We start from the raw sequence: 20769 nt of genomic DNA on the forward strand, positions 1-20769 counted from the left end.
GTAAACAGTCGCACGCAGAGAAGCTTAACGGGCCTATAAATAGAGTGATGGAGGAAGCCGGGGCGCAGGCGAGAGAGCGATATGGAAAGAGAAAACGCTTTGCCTACGGTCAGGGATTAGTGCTTCCCTGGAGGATTTTCACTCCAAAAACCTAAGCGGGGCTGATTGAGAAGAGCACCAGCTTCGGTCATCTTAATTCTCTTAAACCCTGCCCAGCGTATGTGTGTGTGTGCGTGCGTGCGCAATTGAGTTAGTATCTTTCCAAATTTTTTTTGCGTAATCGGGGTGGATAGACACACACATCTATCTAGCTAGCTTGCTTGCTAACTATCTAGCTAGCTTGCTATTTTGCTGACTAGCTCATTCGCTATTTATCTAGCTACCTATCTTTCATCTATCTAGCTATCGAGCTATCTATCTATTTAGCTATCTTTCATCTATCTAGCTATCGAGCTATCTATCTATTTAGCTATCTATCTAGTAGCTATATATCTATACAGTAGCTATCCACCTCTCTATCTACCTATCTATCCATCCATCTAGCTCGCTAAATATCTAGCTCGCTAAATATATATCTAGCTAGCTATCTAGCTTACTATCTACCTTGGTATCTAGCTATATAGCTATTCAGCTATCTATCTTTCATCTATCTAGCGAGCTTTCTAGCTAGCTATCTAGCTATATGTTGTGATATCATGAGAGGCTGGCTCTCAGCGGGACAGGACAAGAAGTGCAATGGACGACAGGTTTGGATACAAACAAAGGTTTTAATCAAAGGTTTCAGGGGGGATTCACAAGCAACAAAGGTTTGAATAGTGTCTCTTCCAATACTTAAATCAAAATAAAGTCTCTTCTGAGGTAAAACTGAAGACGGAGTTCTTTTCCAAGAGTCTCTAGGCCTCACCCCTCTTGACGTCCTCCTCATGTAGCCTAGCCACCTTAGCAAGGTCCAAATCCAGTGTCCTGTCGTGTGGTCCCAACTGGCAATGAGTTCCACGCAGCAATCAACTTCTTCACAGAGCACAGCAATCGAGCTTGTCTTTCCTCACGCTGCACACTCAGAGGCTCTCTGCCTTAAGAGCCTTGCCTGCCAATCCCGCCCTGATCAGCTGCAGGTGTGTGGTTTTAATTGCTGCCTTCCACCAGATGGGGCCAAGACTCTCTCTGGGTGGAGCCATCTTCGGGGGATGTATTTGCCCTCCAGGACACAGCCTCTCGTGACATCACAATACCTATCTTGTAGCTATCCAGCTACCTATCTAGTAGCTGTCTAGCTACATATCTAGTAGTTGTCTAGCTACCTATCGAGTAGCTATCCAGCCACCTATCGAGTAGCTATCTAGCCACCTACCTAGTAGCTATCTAGCCACCTAGCTCGAAGCTATCTAGCCACCTATCTAGATATCTATCTAGTAGCAATCTAGCTATCAGAGTTTTCGCAAACTATGATTGGCTAGTGACTAGCCAATCATAGTTTGCAAAAACTGATGTTTGCAGCACCTTCCAGAAGGCCTTGGGTTTCTCAGACCAAATTATAACTCTGATTGGTCAAAGCAACAGTTTCATCGACATTTATTTTTTTATGCTCCAGGGCTTGCAGAACTGATAGTGAAGGCGTCCAGGTCGATTTTTGACCTTGGTCACAAATAATTGCTAAAATGTGATTGGTTAAAAGGTTAAATATGAAAATGTACGTTTGGAAGCAGCGCAACAGGGGAAAAGTAGTGAAAGGGAGCTTAAAGACAATGTGGAATTATTTAATAAGAATTCATGGACAAAATAATAATAATACATTTCATTTATAAGCGCCTTTCAAAACTCTCATGGTCACTTTACAGTCACAGGATAAGTTTTTCTATGGGTGAGCAGCGGCAGCCACACGCGCCAGCGATCACTCAACCCGGAAGTAACAAATAGATAGAAAGCTAGCTAGAAAGCCTATAGATTTGATTTATATAACGCTTTAACAGCTAAAGCTGGAACAAAGCGTTAACATGGACAAAAGGCAAATGATGCCCCCTCGTGGTAGGGGGGAAGCATTGCAAGATGTCTGACCATCGCTTTATCGGCACCTCTACATATATAATTAATTATTCTGTGATTCTGTAATTTTTAGGCCAGCAGAGATTGGAGCAGGGCCCGCCACTGCTCCAATTAAAATTTGAGATACTACATCATCAACGTCAGTGAGCCAGGAGTATTTTTATATATATATATATATATATATATATATATATATATATATATATATATATATATATATATATATATATATATAGTTTAGCCTTCTCTGGTTGCGCCACTCTGGTTTTTCCTCCCGTTGTCAAGCCCGAGCAATATGAGCAACGCAACTGTGATTGGCATGAAATCATGGCTTGAGCGGGTGGGGAAATTGCCTGTTATTTTTGGCGCAGAGTCACGAGGGGGACCGTCATCCTTTTCTCTAATGAGGAGTTGATGGAAGCAATAACATCTCGTCGTCACCAGCATAAGGCCGTCGTACTAGACGGGAGCGAAAGTGGAGCCGTGATGCAAGAGATCGACGCCAGAAAGAGATAAAAAGAGCATAGCTGTCACTGAAGTAAGCAGATCAGGGGTATCAAATGATCAAATGAAAATAAATGTATATTTTATTTTATTATTAAGACAGCAAATTAACATTTTCATACACAGTACTTCTCAAATTGTAGTACTGTCAGTTTTTATCACAGCGCATGCTGTACCAAAATACTATCTTTTAATTAGCATATACACACATACAATTTCCATATCATCTTTCTGGATGGAAACAAAAAGCAGTGTGTTAACACTGCCCCCTACTGCCACACATTCGATATGCAAAGACTGCATAATAACTGCATTGGATTTGGATGTACCTTTATTCGTCCAGCAGTGGAGAAATTTACATTTCACAGTAGCAAAGTTATGAAAGGAAAGGACGAGGAAAGGAAAGAAAGAAGTAGAAAAACAAAATACATGAGCTACTGGAAATGCAATAATAATAATAATAATAATAATAATACAGCGTTCACTCAACCCGGAAGTAACTCGGATAAAAAGCTACCTAGCTAATAGATAGCTAACAGATAGCTAACAGATAGCTAGCTAGGCCTTCACTCAACCCGGAAGTAACTCAGATAGAAAGCTGGCTAGCTATTAGACAGCTAATAGATAGCTAAGTGACTCAGATAGAAAGCTAGCTAGCTAATAGATAGCTAACAGATAGCCAGTTAAGTCTTCACTCAACCCAGAAGTAACTCAGATAGAACGCTAGCTAGCTAATAGACAGCTAATAGATATCTAGCTAGGCCTTCACTCAATCAAGAAGTAACTCAGATAGAACGCTAGCTAGCGAATAGATAGCTAACAGATAGATAGCAAGGCCTTCACTCAACCCGGAAGTAACTTGGATAGAAAGCGAGCTAGCTAATAGACAGCTAATAGATAGCAAAGTAACTTGGATAGAAAGATAGCTAGCTAATAGATAGGTCGCTAGGCCTTCACTCAACCCGGAAGTAACTCAGATAGAAAGCTAGCTAGCTTCTTCTTCTTCTTTTCCTTTTGGCTTTTCCCTTCAAGGGGTCACCACAGCGAATCAGTGTCCTCCATCTTCAGAGGTTTGATTTGCATGTTTGCAAGCTTTTACGTTGCTAGCTAGCTAATAGATAGCTGAGTAACTCGGATAGAAAGATAGCTAGCTAATAGATGGCTAACCGAAAGCTAGCCAGGCCTTCACTCAACCTGGAAGTAACTCAGATAGACAGCTAGCTAGCTAATAGATAGATAGCAAAATAAATCTGTACAAACATGACCCCCAGCCCTCAATTTTTTTTGTCTTAGTGTTCTGTTCTTTAAAATAAGCATTCAGAATTTGCGCGGTTGCTTCAAGCGTGCATCATTGTCATAGTTTTTCAGATGCGTGGGGGCTTAAGGCAGTAGGCAAGGTGGTCCCGCATGGTCCATGAAAGTGAAATCTGAATATTAAAAAAAAAAAAAATCAACAAATGCCGTCACCATAAACGAAATAAACATAAACATTCAACTTTTTGAAGAGCAAAAAAAAAAAATAAATAAATAGTAAGAAGTAAGCTACCCACCTGAAACGCATTGTGGCCGGCGTATCTTCCGTGTTGAACTCAGCCACGGGAATGCCTCTTGCGGCCACTTGAGGGGCAAACATGGCCGCTGGATACACCACAGAGGAAGTGCCAACCTGAATGTTCAAAGTTTTTTGTTTATAGGTCGATAAATGATTATTTTTGTGGGTTCAGAGTTTCATAAATACGACACAAAGATATTTTTTCAGGAAATAATAAGCTTTGAAGCGATGAATACGCAGGTTCGTTGAAATTGGATTTATGATTAACTGACATGTTTACGTACGCCATATTTGTTTTGTAAGATTTGGGCGCGGTCGTTGTGTCGATCTCTTAAAGGACAACCGACACCTCGCAACAAGTTGCATCCATACATCCATCAATTTTCCGTAGCGCTCATTCCTCATTAGGGTCGCGGAGGGTGCTAGAGCCTATCTCAGCTGTCTTCGGGCACGAGGCAGGGGACACCCTGAATTGGTTGCCAGCCAATCGCAGGGCACACAAAGACATACAACAGTCACTCTCACACTCACACCTAGGGACAATTTGGAGTGGTCAATCTGCCTGCCATGCATGTTTTTGGAGTGTGGGAGGAAACCGGAGGACCCGGAGAAAACCCACGCGATAGAACATGCAAGCTCCACACAGGGAGGCCGGACCGGGACGCGAACCGGCGACCTCTGCACTGTGAAGTCAGTGTGCTAAGCCCTCGACTACCGGGCCAAGTTGCATCCATAATTTTTTAAATCACTTCAAATGACTTCTACTGAGCGCATTTGACAAAGATTCCACAGCATATAGCTATATTTTACTTTTTAAAAGTCACGCTGAATATTCATGAAGTCTTGTTTTCGAGTGATAGGACTATTTTATGTATGCACATTCATGTGTGTGTAGTTTACCTTATAACTTCATGTATTTGTAGTGTGTACACACTCATATCAGTTTTCAGTCTAATGTCCCACGCCTTAAAGGACAACCGATGTCACTTTTTTGTTTCCTAACTGACATCAGAAGAACGTTTTATAGCATCCAAAATACCCAAAACACGCAGTATGTACGGCCTCGAGTTGAGTGTCGAACGCCGGTGACTTTTTTTCTCTTGTTTCGGCAAGTCTTATTCGTGCCGTGATACTCATTAATTGCAGATTGTATTATCTATTATTCGGTATTGTTGTTTATAAATACCAAAAGGTGAGTTTGGTCTCTTTTAATGTTTCAAGTGATGACAGTTGACATGGTTATCGACAGTTAGCACATTCGGCTAAGTATGCTAACTATCGTGACGAGATTAATGTGAATTATTGTTCAGTTATTTGATTCCTGAATTTAATGAAACGTAAGGTCAAAGTACTTTGAAATATAAAGATGTGCACTCGATGATGTTGCTTTGTCCCTAGGAGAGCAATTATGTACTACAGCAGTGTCTGAAACTCATGACAAAAAGTTAGCGCACACCAGGGCAGACAACCCAGAAAAGTTTCCTGCCCGGCCATAAAGTTGCCTGCCTCATTTTTCACAACTCAAAACAAAATAAGATGACTAATCGCAAAGAAAACCATTGTTGCAAATTATATTTTTTTTATTAAGGATGTAACTACGACATGCCCCATTGCTTAATTGATGGTAAATATCAATTGCTGATGATTTTGCTCCAGTTGTGGTTTGTCCATACACTGTTCGGCATGTTGCACAATGCAATGGTTGCGTTGCGTCGTCTGCTACAAGCCACATGAACGCCTCTTTCCACGATGCTTTTAATGTACGTTTTGTAGCGTCAGATTTTGTTAGCTTCTGTTGAATCTTCTAGGGCTGAGGTTCTGTGCGTCTACTTTGGAAAATGATATGCAAATGCACCTTACGGGGAAAGTCCGGGAACGGGAAAGTCAGAAGCAGGCTTCTGATTGGCTGAAGTGCCCAGTATGCAAATTGCCAAACAAACCGGTTTGTTTTCTTCCTTTAGCGATCGGTATTCCGTGAAATTTTAACCTGGATCCTTTACAGCAAACAACCACACACGATATCACCATCGTACTAAAACGCGAAGACTTTCAATCATCAAAACCGAAAATGAAAGGCATAAGCTTACAAAACAATGACCGCACTCCCTGACAACTATTGTGTTTACTTGGCTATCGGCCTCCCGGAGGTTAGCGGCCGATCGCATGATCATAACAAATGATGTCACGCTGGCATCGCATACATCGCTCGGGAAAGTCCGGAAGCAGGAAGCAGGCTTCTGATTGGCTGCCGTGCCGAGTATGCAAATTGACAAGCGAACCGAAATTCCAAAATTACCAAAACGAACGAAGATTTCGAAATCGGAATAAATTGTTCCGATTTCGAAATCTTCGTTCAAACGTCTGCACGTTTGATTTGAAAAAAAAATCTTTCCTTTGCTTTTTTCTTGAAAAAGTTGTCGGCCATCCGGGCGGAGACATGTTCGCCCGATGTAAAAGTTGCACGCTCTGGGCGTCCGGCCAGACGTTGTTTCAGAGCGGGACTACAGTAATCCCTTGTTTATCGCGGGGGTTATGTTCAAAAAAGAACCCGCAATAAGTGAAAACCGTGATGTAGTCTCTTGACCTATACAATCTTGTATTGAATTTTTTTTTTTTTATCATGGCCAATCATTATTTATCTAGATATGCAATTTGATCACTTTTCAATCTTTGTATAAAGTGTGCTATAATTCTCTTTGGAAACTCTTTTCAGTTGTCGTGTGACTGACAATAATCCGCCGAAACTTTCGAGCGCTGCAGCGCAGAAGCACTTACGACTAAGCAGAGGTCGCAGTTATCCAGCACTTTCTCTGCTCGGAGTATTGTTTCCGAATCCAGAGCCTCTCCAAACCAAACGACAGCTGGTCTCAGAAGACCCGAACACCCATCTTGTTCGCACCTGGAAAAAAAAAAAAACGAGACTCGTACACACGGAACAAAACAGATGACAAGGATTCCTACCTGGGGAGGTCTTGTACAGGGATCCGAGCATCTTGCGATTCCGGATCTGGAGCTCTGAAGAAGCGATTCGGTACGAGGGGTTAAGTCCCGCACACTCAGGGATGAGAATTTTCCGCCGATCGGCGGATTTCCGGCTTTTTCAGACCAAATGACCAGATAAAACTAAATATATATTCTCGCTTTTTTGCTGTTCTTTTCCTGTTGCGGCTTGTGTTGGCGGAAAGCGCCATTTAAATTGGATGATACTGACGCCGGTTGGCGGAAAGCGCCATTTAGATTGGATGATCTTGACTTAGATGCCGTTGATGTCGAAATAGGTAAACGCCGCCTTTTGAATAAGCGGACGAGTAAAAACAAATCAGGTTGATTCGCCTTTGTGGAGAGAAAAGGTTCTAATTTGATAGATTGCAATTTGCAATGAAACAATACCATCGATGAAACAGTCGAATGTCAGTGGCACTATGACAGTAGCTGTAACTTTGAGTGTGGACCTGCAAAATTGACTTTCATTCATCTGGATTTTTACCAAGGAACAGAAAACCATTCATATTAATGGTGAGTATTATCACAGTTATTTGAAATACATTGATACCTTGGCTTACGAACTTATGTGGTTCCCAGACAGAGTGTGTAAGGCGAAAATTGTTTATCCCAAAAATTAATCCCTGGTGTGACTGTCGGGGAGGCCAAACAAAACTTCCAGAGGAAAAAAAACAAAACACCAGATTCGGGTGAAATCGTCTATGCGTTCAATCTACAGTGATACCTTGGCTTACAAACTTAATTGGTTCACAGACAGAGTGTGTATAGCGAAAAGTGTGTATCCCAAAAAGTAATTTCCCATCGGAAACCATTAAAATGAGAATAATCTATTCCCAGGTCCCCATAAAAATAATTTTGTACTTTCTAGCCTTAAAACTACACAAACTATACCTTATTTTATATATAATAAATGTGCTATGGTATTATAATTAAAGAAATAAACTGTACAGTATAATAAAGTCGTTTTATTTACCTTTGTGATGGTCGTTGATGGAATAGAGTGGCCGCTTTCATCAGCATTAAACACTTGATGAGGAACGTCACCTTCTTCTTTCACCATCTTGAGGAATGATCCCTTGTAGGTGCTTGTTCCTCATCAATTGTGTTCTGTTTAGCTGGGTTGATAGCTTTTTGCATCAGGTGTACAGATGGCTTGTGCGGGTTGTTTGTGGAGCCTGATTGATGGGATATTTTAACCTTGAAGTCTACACTCTGCCTTTGAACTATCAAAGTTGAAACGCTCTCACTGTCGTCTGCCTGTTTCTTTATGTTTAAACCACCTCCCTTCACTGCTGCGTTCTTGACCAATCGCGTGGCTGTAACCGAAGACTGGGGGCGAGGAATAGACAAAAAAAGTCGGCAGCCATTTTCTTTTTGGAGAATGGCTTCACTCTCTGTCTGGAAACCCCCCCCCCCACTCGCTGCTGCGTTCTTGACCAATCACGTGGCTTTAACCGACGACTGGGGGCGGGGAATAGAGGACCAAAACAAGCAGGCTGCCATTTTCTTTTCGGAGAATGGGCTCGTGCACGAACGACACATCACTCGCTGAGGCAGGTCCCTGTATCCCGAAAAAAGTGTGTGTGTGTGTGTGTGTGTGTGTGTGTGTGTGTGTGTGTGTGTGTGTGTGTGTGTGTGTGTATATAAGTTTGGAGTTTTGAAAGGTGCTCAGAAATTAAATGGATTATTATTATTCTAAAATTAGTATCAGCGTATTTTGTGAGGTTTCGCTTACCCTTTGCCCTTCAGAGCAGCACAAATGGGGCTGTTGTGATTGGCGGTTTCGTGACCGCAACTCGTACAGCGTGTTTTAAACAGGCTCCCTAGAGAGAGAGAAAAACACAAACATAAAACAAAATGGTTGATTGTGTTCTTTCTGGTCAATACCGAAACAATAGCAGAAGACCAAATCAAGTCTAACAATTTGCTTTACAAGCAAAATGCCCGTGGAAACATTTGAATCTAAATGTCGGAAAGTGTCCCGATAGGATTGCATTCCAAATCAGTCAACCTAGTCCCGATTTTTTCATTCTTATTACAGTGATACCTCGGTTTACGAACCCCTTGGCTTATGAACATTTTGGTTTACGTATGTTACCATGTATAAAAATTTTACCTTGGCATACGATGAGTGATGAGTCGTTCGCAAACGAGCCCGTTCTACTAACAACAAAATGGCAGCCGGCTTGTTTTGGTCTTCTATTCCCCACCCCCAGTCATCATTAAAGCCATGTGATTGGTCAAGAACGCAGCAGTGACGCGGGCGGTTTACAGACAGAGAGAGATTGAAGGCATTCTCCAAAAAATAAAATGGCTTCCGACATTTTTTTCCCTCTATTCCCCGCCCCCAGCCTTCGGTTAAAGCCATGTGATTGGTCAAGAACGCAGCAGTGAGGGGAGGTGGTTGAAACATTAAAGAGACAGGCAGACGACAGAGAGAGAGTGAGAAAATGGATGGAAAACAGTGAAATTTGGACTCGTTTCAACTTTGATAGTTGAAAGGCAGAGTGTAGACTGCAAGGTTAAAATATCTCATCAATCAGGCTCCACAAATAACCCGCACAAGCCATCTGTACACTCGTTGCAAAAAAAATATCAACCCAACTAAACAGAACACAATTGATGAGGAACAAGGTAAAATGATTGCAGAGAAAGCACCTACAAGGGCTCGTTCCTCAAGATGGTGAAAGAAGAAGGCTACGTTCCTCATCAAGTGTTTAATGCTGATGAAAGCGGCCACTCCATTCCGTCAAGCCATCAACGACCATCACAAAGGTAAATAAAACGACTTTATTATATAGTACAGTTTATTTCTTTAATTATAATACCATAGCACATTTATTATAAATAAAATAAGGTATATTTTGTGTTGTTTTAAGTCTTAGAAAATTAGAAAATAGAAAATTATGTTTTATGGGGACCTGGGAATGGATTATTCTCATTTTAATGGTTTCCTATGGGAAATTAATTTTTGGGGTACACACTTTTCCCCTTACACACTGTCTGGGAACCAATTAAGTTCATCAACCAAGGTATCACTTTAACTCCACTAAGCTCGACCAATTGACTGACTGCAATTCAATTGCTTGGATATTTTCTCTTTTACGCATTGACTGCCAGACGAAGTGCAAAACAATGTCCACTCCAGTGCCAGGGTTTTTGTCATTGTCACTGGAATTCCAGGACCCACAGAATATTGAGTTTTAGGACGACATAAACATTCAATGTATGAAACCTTAGACTCTCTTCTTTCATCAGAAAAAAAAGTTAATTCCTAAATGATATGGGTCTGGAGTTATCTGAGCTTGAAATGGGGGCGGCTGTACAAAATACAATACATATTCAGTTTGGTTTTCAACCAGAAAGTTTTTATTTTTTATCCCTCGGTTTACAACCGAAAATAAGTTATCGATTCAACTGAGCGCACCTGAATGCATCACTGCACTCCCCTCCACTTCCTTATACAGCACGTCACTTCAGTTTTCAACCAAATCTGTTTTCGGACATGTTTCTAGAACGGATTATGGTCAAAAACCCAAGTTTGACTGTTAACAGTTGTGAAATATCGGCTGAAATCTGGTTTCCACAAAAAAAGAAAACTAATAAAATAAAATCCACCCTTCATATACATATAGTAATCCTCCATTTTGTACAACTAAAACTAGGACACAGCTAGCTCGCTAGCGTTTAGAAATCAAGGGATGCCCATTTCAAATAAAGATCAGAGCATTGTCATCAAATGGCGAGTAGTTTTACTTTATTTGAATGTTATTGTGGCCATTATATATTTGAGTTAGTGGCGTAAATTTCCGGGTTAAGTGAACGCTGGCGCGTCTGGCTGCCGCTGCTCACCCGCAGGAAAAAAATGCTCTTATCCTGTGACTACAAAGTGCCCTTGAGAGTTTTGAAAGGCACTTATAAATAATCATAATAATAATAATAATTTATAATAGGTTTCTTCAGCCGTCATCTGTACTTCTTTGAAAAATATTAAATTTATGAAAATAATAATAATAATGCATTTAATTTCTAAGCAGTGTTCAAAACTCTCAAGGACACTTTACAGTCACAGGACATTTTTATTGCGGGTGAGCAGCGGCAGCCACACGCGCCAGCGTTCACTCAACCCGGAAGTGCAATATATTATTATTATTATTATTGGTATATTGGTTAATGTAGCGCTTTAACAACAGCTGATGCTGGAACAAAGCGTTAACATGGACAAAAAGGGAAAAACAGCCCCCTTGTGAAAAGTAAAAAAACATTGCCAGAGACCATGGCCAGCGCTTTATCAGCACCCAAGCATGAAAAAACAAAATCTGAACAAATTCGGGAATGGCGCTCTCCGTCTCATTTTCAATTCCTGAATAAATTTGTGAATGGCAGTTGAATAAGTTAAGAACAATTGGACAGCTCCGAAGATAGCAAACATATCAACAAATACAGTGAGACCTCAACTTACAAACACCTTATCTTACAAACTTCAAATTTCTGAAAATTAAACCTTATAATAAGCACTATTTTCATAATACACGCCCACCACGGCTGGCCGAGTGATCTTCGGCGGAAGCACACGACCGAACAGCACCAGAGGTTAAGTTACCAACATTCCTTATGGAAGGTGACTCTCCTTCCATAAGCCATCAACGACCATCAAAAAGGTAAATAAAACTTTATTTTACAGCACAGTTTATTTCTTTAATTACAGTCCTCATGTAATGTGCCTCTCTTTCCAAACAGCAAATCTGTTTGACCTTCGACCTCCAACGCCATTCCATCAAGCCATCAATGACCATCACAAATGCAAATAAAGTGACTTTATGATACAATGCAGTGTAGTTCTTTCATTACAATACAATAGCACATTTATTATACATAGAATAAGGTATGTTGTGTGTAGTTTTAAGGCTTATTTAGTTGAAAAGTATATTTTTTGGAAACCCGGGAACGGATTATTCCCATTTTAATGGTTTCCTATGGGAATTTTCTTTTTGAGATACACACTTTTCGCCTTACACACTCTGTCTGGGAACCAATTAAGTTCGTAAGTTGAGGTCTCACTGTATTGCAATTTTATGAAGTTATCATGAAGCCACACCTTCATCGTCGTTATTTCCTGGCCAATGTCACCCTCTAGTGGATATGTAGTAAATCACACCACACTCGCAGCTTTGGACTGATTCAGACGTGCAAGTGTCCCCTCCAGTGCCAGGGTTTTTGTCATTGTCACTCGAATTCCAGGACCCACAGAATATTCAAGTTTTAGGACTACTTAAACATTCAATGCAACGAATGAAACCTTAGACTGTCTTCTTTCATCAGACAAAAAGAGTTAAATCCTAAATTAGATGGGTCTGGAGTTATATGAGCTTGAAATGGTCACAGGTGTACAAAATACAGTACATATTGGTTTCTACAGACGCTCCCCTACTTATGAACATTCGAGTTATGAACAATGATACATACAAACATTTTTATAATAATACATTTCATTTATAAGCGCCTTTCAAAACTCTCAAGGACACTTTACAGTCACAGGATATTTTTTCTGCGGGTGAGCAGCGGTAGCCACACGCGCCAGCGTTCACTCAACCCGGAAGTAACTCAAATAGATAGAAAGCTAGCCAGCTAGCTAATAGATACAGTAATAATAATGATACATTTCATTTATAAGCGCCTTTCAAAACTCTCAAGGACACTTTACAGTCACAGGATATTTTTTCTGCGGGTGAGCAGCGGTAGCCACACGCGCCAGCGTTCAAGTAACTCTTCCCCGGAAAAAACATATGCAGTATTCTCTCCAGTTGGTACATATAACGCTTTAATAACAACCAAAGCTGGAACAAATCATTAATATGGGGAAAAGGGAAATGCCTTGTGGAAGGGGGAAAAAAACCTAGCCAGAAGTCTGGCCAGCGCTTTTTCGGCACCCCAGCTTCTCCAGCATGAGTGTGCCCAATGTGTTTTCCTCTTCTCGTGTAAATCACAGCTTTTTTTGATACTGTCAAGTGGAGATTTCTGCGCCGGACCAGTAGACGTGTTACACCAGTGTCTGAAATAACACCTGCCCGCACGCCCGGGGTGTGCAACTTTTACGTCGGGCGTACCACTTACAGAATATCTGCGCCCGGGTGGCCGACAACTTTTTCAAGGAAAAAAAAAAGGTGTTTTTTTTTCAAATTAAACATTTGCTTTATTCCGATTTTGAAATCTTTGTTCGGTTTGGAAATTTCCGAATTTCGGTTTGTTTGGCAATTTGCATACACGGCAGCCAATCAGAAGCCTGCATTGAATATCTTTGTGCTTCCGGGTCCATTTGCATATGATTTTACAAAGTTGACGCAGAGAGAACACAAGAAAAATGGATAAGTGGTTATGAATCAAGCCAAAACCTCAGCCCCAGAAGTAAGATTCAAAGAGTTTTAGGACTACATAAATACTTTATGCAGCGTAAGAAACCTTAGACTCTTTTCTTTCATGAAAAAAAGTTAATTCCTAAGTTATATAGGTCTGGAGTTATCTGAGCATGAAATGGGGGCGGATGTACAAAATACAATACACATTGATTTATACTTTAACAACAGCTGAAGATGTAACAAAGCACTATTACGAAAAAAGGGGAAATGCTGTCCCTTTGTGGAAGGGAAAAACATTGTTAGAGGTCTGGCCAGCACTTTATCGGCACCCAAACAAGAAAAAAAAACTCAAACGAATTCGGGAATGGCGCTCCCACGTCATGCTTTTCAATTCCCGAATGAATTCGGGAATGGCAGTGAATGAGTTAAATGCAATTGGTCTGATGAAGGATTTACCGTGAATTTCCAGGATACTTTTGGATCCAGCGCGGCGGTGAAGTTCATCAATATTCTGAGTGATGACGACGACACCGCGGCCCTGCTTGCCCAGACGTTCCTCACATTCGGCGATGGCCAGGTGAGCGGGATTGGGAGTTTTCGTAAGCATGACTTCACGACGGTAGTGGTAGAACTCCCAGACGAGGGACGGGTTTCGGGAGAACGCCTCCGGAGTGGCAAGATCCTAAACGGCGGGCACGGTGGCAGAGTTCATCTCTTAAAAATGTCAATGTCAAAGTCACTCGAGCTCCAGCTCACCCAAAAAGCCGTCAAAACGGACGAGGAGTTAGCGGCGACATCGCATAATGGGTGTCAAACTCATTTTTTGCTGCGGGTGGGCCACGTTGTAGTTACGGTTTGCTCTCGGGGGTCGTTATTAATTCGGGAAAGCCATTAGAATGTTTTATCTCCTCCACATATTACATTCAGAGCGCACATCTGTCACGGTTTGCAAGGTGGTGATGGCGGGTGCGGATCCCAAAAAGCAGGCAGGAGGGAGCAGGAGGTTTTTTGACAAATTGTATTAAAATAAAGTCAGCAGGAACAAAATGTAAAACATCAAAATGATCTGAATGGAAAAAATACAAAGTAGCAAAAGAAAACCAAGTGTAAAAGTCCGCCAAGGTTAAACAAACATGTACACAATGCATGCAGCAAACAAGCAGCAAACAAACAGCAAACAAACAGCAAACAAACAATGAATCGGCACCGGATGATCGTGCCAGGTGTCCTTTTAAGTGTTATTGATTATAACGACCAGCACCTGCGAGGCTGCCGGCAGGGCTGACGTCGCTACCCGCTGGTCGCCAATCTGATCGGGACGACCAGCACCTGTGCAGGTGCAGGTGGGGCCGACAGCGCCCCCCGTTGGTCGCCAACCAGATCATGACAGTACCCCCCCTTCAAGGGGCTGCTTCCAGAAGTCCCAACAGTCTCCCAAAAGGTCCACTCGCCAGGGAACGGTCGGTGGAGAGGGCAACCGCTGCCTCTCCAGCATACGACGGGCGGCGGCCTGATGGGAACGGGACTCGGCCTGGGGTGGACGAAGACGCGGCACGGATCGTCGTGGGCGTGAGTGCGATCCCTCTCGCACGTTCACGCGACGGCGCATGGCTCTGCGTGGACGTCGAACTGCCAGGCGCAGAATGGCACCCCGTACGGCCGTATGGGACCAGGTCTCGGCCGGACGCCGACGTGGGCGTGAACTGCCCGGCTCCGGGGGAACGAGACCAGTCCAGAGCCGCTCCGGGATCCAGCGGTGAGTGGGGTCTCGGACTGACGTTGACGCGGACGTTGCACGGCTCGTCGTGGATGAGACTCAATTCGTCATGCACGACGACAGCGTGGCTGGACGTGGGCGTGCAATGCCAGTCACCCAGTGTCACCCTGGACGGCCACCTGGAAGGAGGTCTCGGCCGGACGTTTACGTGGACATTGCGGCTCGTCGAGTGACGCAATTCAAACTCGACGAGGCTTGCGCTAACGTGGACGTAGCATTGCCAAGCACAGGGTGGAAATGAGACGGGTCCGATGTACCTGCGGGATCCGATGGTTGGCCGATTCATTCTGTCCCGTTTTGCGAGGTGGTGATGGCGGGTTCGGATCCCAAAAAGCAGGCTGGAGGGAGCAGGAGGTTTTTTGACAAATTGTATTAAAATAAAGTCAGCAGGAACAAAATGTAAAACATCAAAATGATCTGAATGGAAAAAATACAAAGTAGCAAAAGAAAACCAAGTGTAAAAGTCCGCCAAGGTTAAACAAACACGTACACAATGCATGCAGAAAACAAGCAGCAAACAAACAGCAAACAAACAATGAATCGGCACCGGATGATCGTGCCAGGTGTCCTTTTAAGTGTTATTGATTATAACGACCAGCACCTGCGAGGCTGCCGGCAGGGCTGACGTCGCTACCCGCTGGTCGCCAATCTGATCGGGACGACCAGCACCTGTGCAGGTGCAGGTGGGGCCGACAGCGCCCCCGTTGGTCGCCAACCAGATCATGACAACATCAAATTAATGAATTACTAGTTTTCCATTTTGAAGTTAAAAATAATGATCGTTATTGTGGATTGTATACAATGATACCTTGGCTTACGAACTTAATTGGTTCCCAGACAGAGTGTGTAAGGTGAAAAGTGTGTATCCCAAACATTATTTTCCCATAGGAAACCATTAAAATGAGAATAATCCGTTCCCAGGTCCCCATAAAATATAATTTTCTACTTTCTAATTTTCTAAACCTTAAAACTACACAAAATATACTTTAATTTATGTATAATAAATGTGCTATGGTATTATTATTATAACAGAAATAAACTGCACTGTATAATAAAGTCGTTTCATTTACCTTTGTGAAGGTCGTTGATGGCTTGAAGGAATGGAGTGGCCGGTTTCATCAGCATTAAACACTTGATGAGGAACGTAGCCTTCTTCTTTCACCATCTTGAGGAATGATCCCCTGTAGGTGCTTTCTCTGCGATAATTTTACCTTGTTCCTCATCAATTGTGTTCTGTTTAGCTGGGTTGATAGTTTTTTGCAACAAGTGTGAAGATGGCTTGTGCGGGTTATTTGTGGAGCCTGATTGATGGGAATTTTAACCTTGCAGTCTACACTCTGCCTTTGAACTATCAAAGTTGAAACGCTCTCACTGTCGTCTGCCTGTTTCTTTATGTTTAAACCACCTCCCTTCACTGCTGCGTTCTTGACCAATCGCGTGGCTGTAACCAAAGTATCAAAGATGAAACAAGTCCAAATTTCACTGTTTTCTATCCCTTTTGTCACTCTCTCTCTGTCGTCTGCCTGTCTCTTTAATGTTTAAACCACCTCTCCTCACTGCTGTCACGTGGATTTAACCAAAGACTAGGGGCGAGGAATAGAGGATTAAAAGAAATGTCGGCTGCCATTTTGTTTTTTTTGAAGAATGGCTTCACTCTCTCTCTGTCTGTCTGTAATCCCCGCACCCACACTGTTGCGTTCTTGACCAATCTCGTGGCTTTAACCGACGACTGGGGCGGGGAATAGAGGACCAAAACAAGCCGGCCGCCATCTTCTTGTAAGAAGAACGGGCTCGTTCATGAACGACACATCACTCATTGTGGCAGCTCTGTGTGTATCCCGAAAAATAGTTCGTATGCCAAGGTAAAATTTTCAGAAATTTAACGTTCGTAAACCGAAAAGTTCATAAGCCAAGGGGTTCGTAAACCAAGGTATCACTGTATAATAAATGTGCTATGGTATTGTAATTAAAGAAAAAACTACTATATAATATAGTCATTTTATTCACCTTTGTGATGGTCGTTGATGGCTTGATGGAATGGAGTGGCTATCTTGAAGAATGATTCCTTCAAATGACGAATGACACTATGAATCCCTGTACGACGCTTAAAGTTTTCGAACCATCCGTGGCTAGCCTTGAAATTATCAATGGATGACGAACTTCCGGGTTGCCTCTTGACGATATCCGAGTGAAGTTGCCGTGCTTTCTCTGCGATAATTTTACCTAGTTCCTCATCAATTGTGTTCTGTTTAGCTGGGTTGATAGCTTTTTACATCATGTGTACAGATGACTTGTGCGGGTTATTTGGCACATTTTAACTTCAGTCTACATTCTGCCTTTGAACTATCAATAAAGTTGAAACACATCCAAATTTCACTGTGTTTTCTATCCATGTTCTCACTCTCTGTCGTCTGCCTATCTATTTTATATTTGCAGCTCTGTGTTTCTGTAACACCCCGCCCTTCACTGCTGCGTTCTTGACCAATCACGTGTGGCTTTAATCGAAGACTGGGGGTGGGGAATAGAGGACAAAAAAAATCTGCTGCCATTTCTTTGTTAGGAGAACGGGCTTGTTCGCGAACGACGCACCACTCATTGTGGTGCTCCGTGTCTATCCAGAAAAATAGTTTGTATGCCAAGATTAAATTCTCGTGAATTTAACGTTCGTAAGCTGTAAATTTCGTTAGCCAAGGCGTTCGTAAGCCAAGGTATCACTGTATGACAATTTAAAATTTTGGTTTGAACTTTAGCAAGCATCATAAAATTTCACAAGTTGGATTTGTTTTCGCGGGCCGAGTAAAATGATGTGGTGGGATTTGGCCCCTCGGTCCTTGACTTTGACACCTGTGATGTAAAAGATTAGCCAGTTAGCTGAATAGAAAGAGAGCTCGCTAGCGAGTTAGCAAGCTACCTCAATTTGCTTTTGTGGGCCGAATAAAATGATATTGCGGGACAGATTTGGCCCCCGGGCTTTGACTTTGACACCATGTTGTATAATACACCCACTATCCCCACCGTCAACCTAAAGCGAATGCTAACCTGAGCTTGCCATTTTCTCCAGTAGCCACCCGCCCCTCTGAAGGTGGGGACTCCACTCTCGGCACTCACACCTGCTCCGGTGAGGATGGCGATATTGGAGGCTTTGGAGAAGATCTCCCGAAATGCCGCCAGGTCTGTGCAACAAAAGGCGCCAAATATTATTCATCATCTCTTTTCTATATGAAGACAAAATGTTGCCCTTACCCGAACTGGGTCTGGTCATATTTTGGCTGCTTTTCCCCAGGAGAGTATAAACGTTGATTAGGCGTCTGGTGGTCAACTGCGGTACGACCATTGGCTTTCAATGACTAAAAATAAATGAATTGCATTGTTATCTTTGATATTAGAGCCTCAATTCATGTTTGATTCTCACCAGACGTTTCATAGTCTTCTGTTCTTATGAAACTCAACATACAAACAGTCAAAATTGTTAACCGCCAGGTCACCAATAACATAGTTGGTCGATTAAATTATTCTGAGATACAATATACTTTATTTTGATTACGTTCCACATCACAAAAAAAGTACAATATTCTTAAAATAGTACCACTTCGATAGTGTCACTCAAAACTCGTACATACCAATGCAGCTTGGCGAACGTTAACTATGCTGTAGGGATATGACAAATGTTTTCAATGATTCATCACACATTTTCTAATACCATATTAAAGTGCATTTAAATAGCTTTCAAATGATGTATAGATTATTGTTCTATGACAAATAATAAGTAAATAATGTAATTTTTAATTTTCGAAATATGAGGGGATTTTCTGCCTGTTAAAAAAATAAAATCTGTGACCGAGTTCCTTATTAGAGTTTAAACTTGCTTAATTTTTGGCAGATCTTAAGAGTAAGGTACATTTGGAAAACCTTTTAAATTCTAAACAAGAACAGAAAACACGAGAAAAGATTCAAAATATAAATTAGCAAATATCAACCATCGAATGCAGGCAGATTTTCGGAGGAAAGAAATTTGCGAGCTCTAGAAATATGTATGCTAATACTTCTTTTTGCTTGAATCTTGGCAGTTATGGAGAAAAATACATATTCTACCACTTCTATACGTTATAAGAATACAATTTACTCATCTTTATAAACTGTAGTGTTAGCAAAAAGAGCGTAAACTTCAATCAATTTTTCCCCGTTTCTCGTCGTATTCGTATTAATTTCAAGAACCCGCATGGAGGGGAAACGTGTAATACGTCATCATAAATGGCATATCTTGGAGAATCCCAAGAAAAACGATTATGTACTTCACAAAAATGCAATTATATACGACTGCGAGTACAGAGTGCGCTCGATTCACTGGACAGAAACAATCGCGGTGGAATATAGGTCACTGAAGCGTACCTATATGCTGTGACGGTTCTCCTAGCTAGGCTAGTAGCTTGATTATTAGAGGCAAACCGTTTCTGATAGTACAGTAGTCGCGGTTTGTTTACGGCTTTTAACGGAAGGAACTGGAACCATGTGTGGAACCGGTCTCGAAATCCTTTTCCACATTCGACTTCCAAGTTGTTTTCTTACCTGTCAAAAAGTGTCAACAGAACCGGTGGACGCTTCCCTTTCCGAGTGTCCCTCTTCTAGACCCGTACTTTTTTAAAATTACGAATATTCGTTTACATTTCGGTTAATGTTAATCTTCGATGTCGAGTAAAAATAGAAAATAATTTAAATGTGTACAAATAACGCTAAAAGCGGAAACCGGAACGAAAGCTCGGTCATAAGGAATGCAGGGTAAAGAGTGACCAGCAGAGGGAGCACTTGTACCACTACCTACGCGACATGGGGTCAAGCGGAGTGCGTTTCTGTTTTTTTTTTTCTTTAAATAATAATAGGAATAAAACATTTGATTCATAAGCGCCTTTCAAAACTCTCAAGGACGCTTTACAGTCACAGGATATATTTTTTTCTGCTAGAGAGCAGCGGCAGCCAAACGCGACAGATTCCACTCAACCCGGAAGTACACACACACACACACACACACACACACACACACACGCTAACTCAAATATATATATATTTAATAATAAAAATACATTTAATTTATAAGCGCCTTTCAAAACTATGTAAACAGTATTTTCTAAGAAGTATTTTCTCAAAATTACTGCAAATTCAGAACAAACAAATGTGCGTGGTTGTGATAGGACGGACAGGTCCCTTGATATTTATATCGACGACTGCTTATTTTATTTTAAAACGGAGACACCGTAGTACATTGATTTTATTTCATAAATTTACAATAAAATCTAATACTTGGGACATCGAAAATCTGGGTATCGTTTTTCAACGAACACATGCGGTGACTGCTTTCTAATGTTGGTCATGGATATACAGTACAAAGTTTTCGCGACACTCACTGCCACCATACGCCAACCGCCACATTCTTGTCCGAGGCCCAATTTCGTATGACATGACGACACATTTGACAACCACCTGAACGCGTTGACAATGTTGACTTTCCAATGAAGACGAGCGTGTCCGATTTTGCAGGC

At 41.9% G+C, this 20769-nt stretch overlaps 1 protein-coding gene across 3 annotated transcripts; it reads right to left on the bottom strand.

Moving 5' to 3' along the window:
* Window positions 1-3072: 3072 nt before the first annotated feature.
* sirt5 (sirtuin 5) lies at window positions 3073-20743 on the bottom strand. 3 transcript variants are annotated; one of them, XM_089000597.1, is made up of 9 exons: window positions 20635-20743; window positions 18479-18582; window positions 18275-18408; window positions 13915-14140; window positions 8838-8925; window positions 7061-7114; window positions 6875-6998; window positions 4098-4213; window positions 3073-3974 (listed from the first exon to the last, which is right to left on the bottom strand). In XM_089000597.1, exons 2-9 carry the CDS (start codon window positions 18567-18569, stop codon window positions 3902-3904), a joined length of 906 nt encoding a protein of 301 aa, XP_088856723.1. In that variant the 5' UTR covers window positions 18570-18582; window positions 20635-20743; the 3' UTR covers window positions 3073-3901. The 3 variants fall into 3 exon arrangements, with proteins under 3 accessions (XP_088856723.1, XP_088856724.1, XP_088856722.1); XM_089000598.1 differs by having other exon boundaries at window positions 20711-20729; XM_089000596.1 differs by lacking the exon at window positions 20635-20743 and adding an exon at window positions 19802-19990.
* Window positions 20744-20769: the final 26 nt, after the last annotated feature.

This window comes from Hippocampus bargibanti, linkage group LG07 (genome assembly GCF_051943395.1).
Source record: "Hippocampus bargibanti isolate YZ-2025 linkage group LG07, ASM5194339v1, whole genome shotgun sequence".
In the NCBI taxonomy this organism is placed as follows: Eukaryota; Metazoa; Chordata; class Actinopteri; order Syngnathiformes; family Syngnathidae; genus Hippocampus; species Hippocampus bargibanti.

Excerpts from the sequence above, each read along its gene's own strand:
- sirt5 (XM_089000597.1), bottom strand. The coding sequence starts at position 18,569 with ATGGTCGTACCGCAGTTGACCACCAGACGCCTAATCAACGTTTATACT. Across the intron at positions 7,115-8,837 it reads GCTGCTCTGAAGGGCAAAGG|AGCTCCAGATCCGGAATCGC; the intron begins GTAAGCGAAACC and ends TCGCTTCTTCAG. Across the intron at positions 4,214-6,874 it reads ACTGCGACCTCTGCTTAGTC|GTTGGCACTTCCTCTGTGGT; the intron begins GTAAGTGCTTCT and ends TTGAACATTCAG.